The sequence below is a fragment of the Polypterus senegalus genome, chromosome 10, assembly GCF_016835505.1.
Source record: "Polypterus senegalus isolate Bchr_013 chromosome 10, ASM1683550v1, whole genome shotgun sequence".
Taxonomy (NCBI): domain Eukaryota; kingdom Metazoa; phylum Chordata; class Cladistia; order Polypteriformes; family Polypteridae; genus Polypterus; species Polypterus senegalus.
In genome coordinates this window covers 32,584,551-32,592,976 of record NC_053163.1, presented here as the reverse complement: position 1 = coordinate 32,592,976, position 8,426 = coordinate 32,584,551, and the positions used below count along the sequence as shown (strand labels likewise).

Sequence of the window (8,426 nt, the reverse complement as noted above, 5' to 3'; positions counted from 1 at the left end):
TTAAAATTAGGGAACACTAATTAACATAGAATAAAAGTAAGGTCCGATGGCCAAGGAGGACAGAAAAAACAAAAGAACTCCAGAGGGCTGGAGAAAAAAATAAAATCTGCAGGGGTTCCTAGGCCACGAGACCACCCAGCCCCTTCTAGGCATTCTACCCAACATAAAGGACCTCAATCAGTCCTCATTGCATTCAGGGGTCTTATGGAAGAATTTGATGAGGACGGTCATGTGGACTTCTGGTCTTTAAACCATCTGTGTGTAATGGCCAACCCCTTTACCCAGCCAGCAGCTACACCTCCAAGACCTGTGGCCTGGATAATTTACTGAGAAATAATCTATCAAGCCGTACTAACCAATTAAACTTTTCCCCACACTCGACGGTGTAAATGTAAGTACACAAAAAACAGGATGTAAAATTAAACGGATTAAATGTATTAAATGAAACAAGACATGCAAAAAACAGAAAACAGATATAAATATAAATATCCATCCACCCCAGCAACAACAAAACACCACCAAATATAAATACAACAAAAACCCTCCCTTGCCCCTGTAACATAACACAACACGAATAACAAAATGACTGATAAACTGAATGATTGTGAACTTGAGTCCAGTTATAAAACTGTCCTGAATACGGATGACTGAACTAGCAGTAAATGCGTTGTTTGATTTTCCCGGCGTTTGGAGCAACCTCACCGTGATTCCTCGGCGTATGGTGGATGGCGAATCGACCCCGGGGTCTCAACAGATGGAGGTTGAAAGACAGTCCGGCAAAACGAAAAGCAAACTGGTGAAAAGGCGCGATGTGAAAAAACAGCAAGCAAGTTGAAACAAAATAGTCTTCTTTCTCCTTTTTCTCTTCTTCCCTTCTCCTTCCTGATTACTTAAATAGTCTATGTGACGGCTGTGATTGATTAATTAAGAACAGGTGTTTTCCAGGTTTGCGGCTGTGGTCTCCTTCCATCATCCGTCCTCCTTTTCGGGGACGGCATTAACTGATACACATACAAACAGCAAACGGGACAATGAAACGAGACGCACTAAGAACTGACATTTAACATTAACTATGTGGCCCCGCTACAAGTGTAAGGACATCACGGTGCTTTGATCAGGTGGTGGTGGTGCAGATCTCCACCACAGAAAACCGGAAAAAGAACAGAAGAGAAAGTAGGGGTTAGTATATATATATATATATATATATATATATATATATATATATATATATATATATATATATATATATATATATGTATGTGTGTGTGTGAATATATATATATACACACATACATATACGCCATGTGCATATATATATATATATATATATATATATATATATATATATATATATATATTTTTTTTTAATTTTATTTATTTATTTATTTATTTATTTTAATTCTACACGTGTGTTGCTTCACAGATCCGGGAGCCTGCATTCAAATACAAGCTCAGTCTCTGTCTGTATGGAGTTTGCGTGTTCTCCCAATCTCTCTATAGACATTCCATTCGCAGCTAACCCTTTGTGTTTGTGGATGCTGTGATGGGCTGCCCCCCCTGTCCAGGGCTGTTTTGTTCCTTCCAAAATGGGCTCTGCCCCCCTCAACTCTGAATTAGATTACATACATTTGAGAAGGACAACATTTACCTCAGTGTCTTTCATAAAATTGTATGCAAAGTAAAACTTGCCTGTTTTGCTCGTTACTAATGCTGCTACCTCATGGGGTCAGAGTACTGGGTTTGACTCCAGCATCCCTCTTTGAACATGTGGAGTTTGCATGTTATCATTGATGTCTTTGTGGATTTTTCTAAATTAACTTGTGCTTATAAGTTTGTCCCCATGTGAGTGGGCTCTGCCCTGGACAAACCATTTCCTGTCTTAATTCTAATGTTACCTGGGTAGGATATGGCCCTTTCATAAGCCTGAACTCTAATAACTGCTTTGAGAAGGTTGTTTTTTGACACTGTTAGCACCACTGCCTGGGACTGTCGGGAGTCTGAGTTCAAAACCAAGTCTTGTCATATTCTGTATGGAGTTTGCATCTTCTCCCCATGTCCATATAGGAATTCCTCTCCCAGCTAACCCTGTTTGTGTTTGTGGGCCCTGTAATGGGCTGGCTCCATGTCCTGGGATGATTTGTGAATTAGATTAAGTAGATTTTAGAAGGACTAATTATTTGACTTACTAAATAAACTCTTGATAACATGTACCTTACTGACTTAAGGTTTTCCTTTCTATTTATAAAGTAAGAATGTCAGGCATGAAGAAACAACTTCTTTCCCCAACAGTTTCAACTAGGAAGCCGTTTTACCCTATGGACTCTTCACTTCAAATGACCAAAGAAAGTCACCTTTCCCCGGGACCTCACATAAGGAGCCCTTTTGCCCCTAGAACAAACCCTACAGCAACTTCTAATTCAATTCCACTAAGCCCAGTGGTGAATAAGAAAATGGGGGTCTCCTCATTCAGTTACTCAGCTAAGTTCCTCAACAGCAGTGAACAATTGCCCTCATTCCCAGAAGCAGATGTTGGCTGCAGGCCTAGGTCTTCAGGCTCTAAGGCCGTTTCTAGTCGAGTGCCTGTAAAGTCTCTGACAGGACACTTTGAAATCCTGGATGCAGGTCAAGAAAAGAAGTCCTCTGAGATGAATTCAGCATCTTACATCTTGTCATCTTCAAAGTCAGAAAGTAAGAACATGAACTCTAGTGGCAGTCTTAGATCACAAGACTTCAAAAAGGTGTACAGTCAGGTTGTTACTGACATTGATGACAACACTCAGACAGATAATTCATCTTTAAAGGTTGCTAACAAAGACTGGAAGGTGAATTCTTCAGAAGTCATTCTTTCCAATAGCTGCTATCCTCTGTTTCAACCTCCGTGTACAGACCCCACCATCTCCAGCTGCTTACCAAGGCCGAGAAGCAGAAGCATGCAGAGATCTTCAGATCACCATATGAAAGATATTCCTCCAAGTGAGATGAACCCCACTTTTAAACTCAACCCAAAAATCTCCCATTCAAAACGCTCCAGCAGTCTACCTAGAAGTTCCTTTTCCAGGTTTCTGCCTAAACAAGATGGTGTAGACTGTGCACTCCAAGTCTCCATTCCTATCATCGATGATTCCAGTGCAAGCCGTCCTCTAAGTCTTATTAAAAAAACAAACTTGATGAACTCACCTCTACCGACTGCCAATGATGGTACATCCCAACAATGTCCTCGCTCTCAAGACTGTGGGGAGAGCTACACTCAGAATTTCTCATTTAAACATAGACCATCTTCTATTGCACAGTCTGGTATCTCCCGAGCTTTAAGCAAGGAAACAAATGTGAAATCACCTTCTACTTCAAAATTATACAACCATAAAACAGACTGCTTTACTGGGATTCAAAATACTAGCTCTGGGCTGCCAAGTATTCTCAGATCTGGAGCAGTCAAAGAGCAGTATCAGAGCTCGGCTCCTCAGATGTCTGAACTTGAAAATGAGCAGTCTTCCATGTTCCAAATGAGGTCACTTTCAACAGAGTTTGAAGACCTGCAGACTAGATGGGCTTCACGACCACATTTATTAACCAATAAAGGAGAGGGGCACTCTGAGTTCCAGTCATTGAGTATCAGTGATACAGAAATAGGATTTCAGGCTAAAACTATAAGCAAATGGCAATCAAACAAAATCTCTGAGCTGACAACTGAGCTCTGGCCAGACAACTTAGTGGAAGGATACTGGGAGCAACATCTGGAAGAGTCCACTTCATCCCCAGTGTCTGATTCAAATCAGACTGAGACATATGACAGTCAGTGGATACAGGGTCCAGAATGGGAAAACACAAAAGGGGATATACCATTGCATACAGTTTTACAAAATGAAGAAATGCTATTGGAATTGGACATGGTGAGCATCCTACCAAGGAAAGACTACTGTGAGGCTGCAGGGGCTGGTAAGTGTGCATTGGTATGTGATGAGAATAAGTTAACAGTGTCGCTAAGAAATAAAAAGAGCTGTTAACCTGATTCATGATATGACACATAAACCTGATAAAACCAGGAAATCTATTAAAAACTTAAGATATGGTGACCATAAATTCTATAGTAGGGGAAGAAATCAGCTGGATTAAGCATGTTAAACTATCTATCTATCTATCTATCTATCTATCTATCTATCTATCTATCTATCTATCTATCTATCTATCTATCTGTCTATCATATAATGCCTTTCATATCTATCTATCTATCTATCTATCTATCTATCTATCTATCTATCTATCTATCTATCTATCATATAATGCCTTTCATATCTATCTATCTATCTATCTATCTATCTATCTATCTATCTATCTATCATATAATGCCTTTCATATCTATCTATCTATCTATCTATCTATCTATCTATCTATCTATCTATCTATCAATCGATCGATCATGTGGCTTTAGAAACTGGAAGGCTTATTAGTGATTCATCTAAAAGAACACCGCGTTTATCTACCAGACATGTTCTCACTTGACTGTCCTCAAGGTTTCAGTATTTCTTTCCAAGTTCATTTTAGGTGGTGCTGAGACATCTCTGCCACTTTGTTACATTAGAGTTCTGCATCATTTCGAGAAACACCAGTCTTGATATGGTGGTAGGAGATGCATTCCACATTAACGTCCCACGCTGCTCTATGTGGCAAAGGTCTGTGCCGTCTAATGTCTTTGTGTGCGTGCATATGGTGACTAACCACTTCCTATGATCAGTTAAAAACGTTTTTCTATTTGCTGTCCTTTGCAGCTTATGACTCAGCCATACTGTAAACATATTCTAGGCTGCTTATACTGTCTTTGAAAATTGATTTGTTTTATTTAGAATATTATGAAGTTACCAAAAATTACAGTTGCAACAAAAGCTAAAGAACACATGATTGAATTGCAGTGGGACATAAAGGAAAGATTTCTGAAAAATATTCAAGCTATTATAATAATAGTATTTTAACCATAGAAAAATACATTTTATCCTGCTCAGGGAGCAGGGCACTTCAAATGGATGAGCCATCCCACACCTTGAAAAGGAGTGCAACTCAATGTCTCGGGCTTCATTTATAAAACTTTGTTTGGATTCAAGCCTGAAAATATGTGCACATCAAAAAAGCAGGAAAATTCTTGCAGCAAAAAAATCAGATGTATAAAATCTGCCATATGAAAGTTTCACTGCAAGTTACCCTTTATAAATCACAATCTCCTTGTAAATATACATACTGTATGTGAGTGAATGTTGCCATGAAACATCCAAATATGGCTCATGCTCATCACCCTTCACACAAATACAATCACAATGTTTCAGAACTTCATTGGCTGGTAGATCCGCACCCTCCTGGCACATCGAGACCCCATGACCTGCACTCAAGAGTATTAGGCTGTGCTCCACAATTGAGAGCATTACATTACAGCACCTCTCCTCTTCGTTCAGGGGTCTGGGAAAGGTGCCAGTACCTGTGCGGGTAGCCACTATCACCTGGCACATGTAATTATGTGCCTGCTGTTAGAATGAACTGTAACTGGCCATATCAAAACAGAGGGTTCAGCCAGTGAGTTTCCAACAATCCTGCTCCCATGTACAACACCATCATGCCTGCCAAAGCTACCTCAAAATAAAAGAATCAGCGGTTGACTCAACCCATCAAGACACAACGTTTGTCAGCCACATCTTGGCATCACAGATGACTTGTGCATTAATGGAATGTCACTGGTCATGATTAACAAAAGCAGCTTCATTCTCGCTTGGTGCTGTTAATGCAATATGGATGCCTTTAAGTGCTCCGATTACGTTAGGAGAACTGGACATTGCTGCAAATTAACTTTAAATGTCGACAGAAACCTGTTAAGTTTTAAATATGCACATCCACACCGTACAAAAACTTAATGTAGCATCTCATCAGTTGGTTAATGACTGAGAAGCGACAACATGTAGCAGGTATTAACTGATAAAAAAAAACAAAAAGTACTTCAGTGAAAATACACAGCATTGCCCCTCTTAAAATGGAACTAAAATATGGTCTGTGATTCATATTCACCACTTTTGAGGTGTAAAATGTTTGTCACATCAACATACATTATAATAATGGCTCAGTCAGGTCAGGTTCAGGTTGGGGAGAATGCACTGGTACAGCACATTGACATACCCTCAACACCATAAAACAGCTGGATCCTGGTTAGCAACCCCCTCCCCAGCAAGGCAGACTGGCAGTCCAATCCCAACCAACGAAAATGACCATCTATCTGCTGCAGCCAGGTATTACTTGGGCGTCCCTTTAGCCTGGTCCAGCCACCCAGGTCCTCAGTAATGAAGGATCCTGTGAGCTAGATCACCCTTGGGGAATTGCGCCACAAGGCCATAGTGTTGTAACTGACGCTCACTCACAGTGCTGGTAATGTGCCTCATTGGGGACTCCATGAACAACCGCTCATTTGACACAAAGTCAAACCAACGGTTCTCAAGGATTCTCTGAAGAGATACAGTACTGAAGGAGTCCAGTCTTCATCTCAGGTCACCATATAGTGTCCATGCCTCGCAACCATATAGTAAAACAGGAAGCACCAGGAATGTTGACCAAGACCCCACATCCTCTCCAAATCCATCTACTGACTTCATAGGAAGAGTCATCAGAGACATGAGTGTCACTGCAGAGGTAACTAAACCACTCAACATGACTGACACTTTCTCTGCAGACAGACACACTGCTGAGTAATATGAATTATAATGCATCCAAGTCGTCATTTAGTTGATTTGGCTGCATTTCCCTACTTGATTAAGGGTGTGGTCCTTTCCCAGTTTCTCCAAAATGTTGCGTATGCATGGGTCAGAGTTGCCGTAAATATACACTACTTTTCCCATTAAGTTTTCTTGCATAATTCCTGACATTTGAGTATGTACCTAAAGAGGCTCAAAATGTTAATATGCAAGCTTTATAAATGAGACCCCTAGTCTGGGATAAGACGAGACTCCAGTTCTTGCACTTCCACAAGCTGCTAAAGGATTGATTACACCACTGCTGTATTTCCTGTCTGAGTACAGCACAGCACATCCACAGCACAGTACCTATGGAGACTGGGAGCATGCACTGATACAGCAAGTTGCCACACCCACCACATGATGAACCAACTCAGGATCCCAAAATGCAATGGGTGATACCACAGCACCACACTAGTTTCAAATGAAATGGAAACGTGTGAGGTTTTTTAATACAGCATCCATGTATTTCCCAAATCCAGCTAACACAATTCAGAGTCACAGAGAACTGGAGCCAGTCCTCAGCTATGTTAAATAAACGGCAAGAACTAACCCAGCACAGGAGGTACACATCCACCTCACACCACGTTAGAGCTGCCAGTCTTTAATAAGACTGGACTTCAGTGCAGCCTCCTTAACATTTGAGGTAGCAGTGCATACTGCTCTTCAGAAGGGGTCATCCACCCGAAGCTAAGCACGTTCAGGTCCAGCCAGTGCTTAGATGAGAGATCAATTAGGAAAAACTTGGGTTGCTGCTGGAAGAGATGTTGAAAAGGCCAGCCGGAGATGCCTACCCTGTGGTTTGAATGTAGAACCTAATGCCCCAGTGCAGTGATGGGGACACTGCGCTGTACAAATGGTGTCGTCCTTCAGAAGAAACGTGAAATCGAGGTCCTGACTCTGGGTGTCCTTCATAAAGGGTAGGGTGTATCCCAATATCCTGGTTAAATTGCCCACCACGGCCTGATCATTCTGGCCCCGCTAATCATCCCCTGTCTCTAACTGGTTAACTATCTAATCCAAATCCAAATCCAAATTATATTACGTGATATTATCAACTGTTAAATTCTGTTCTGTACTTGTAAAATATTTATTTTACTATTCTACTGTATTGAGGATTACTTGTGTTTTGTTCTGTGTATTGTATTCCTTCATTTTGACACCCACTGCACACCCAACCTACCTGGAAAGGGGTCTCTCTTTGAACTGCCTTTCCCAAGGTTTCTTCCATTTTCTTCCCTACAAGGTTTTTTTGGGGGTGTTTTCCTTATCTTCGTAAAGAGTCAAGGCCTGTTAAAGCCTATTGCGGTACTTCTTGTGATATTTTTGGGCTATATATAAAAAAATAAATTGTATTGTATCTCTCACCCCTTCACCAAGTAATGTGTGGTAAGCGTACGGGTGCAAAATGGCTGCTGGCTGCTGATGCTACACATTAGTGGTGGTTGAACTGGCTCCCCACTCATTGTATAAAGTACTTTGAGTAGTGAGAAAAGTGCTATATAAATTTAAAGAATTATTATTATTATTATTATTATTATTATTATTATTATTATTATTATTATTACTACATATGGAAACTTAAAATGGCAATTATCTAAAAAAAATATAATGCTGGAAGGGAAATCTTAGATTCAAACCCACTTATAATACAGGGTGACTGGG

At 40.5% G+C, this 8,426-nt stretch overlaps 1 protein-coding gene across 1 annotated transcript in view; it reads left to right on the top strand.

Moving 5' to 3' along the window:
- Window positions 1–3,409: 3,409 nt before the first annotated feature.
- sept3 (septin 3) overlaps window positions 3,410–8,426 on the top strand; it is a 150,364-nt gene continuing 145,347 nt past the window's right edge. Inside the window, exon 1 of the mRNA XM_039765650.1 lies at window positions 3,410–3,936. Within this exon, the coding sequence (XP_039621584.1) occupies window positions 3,465–3,936 (472 nt within the window). The 5' untranslated portion in view covers window positions 3,410–3,464. The remainder of the gene's footprint in view (window positions 3,937–8,426) is intronic.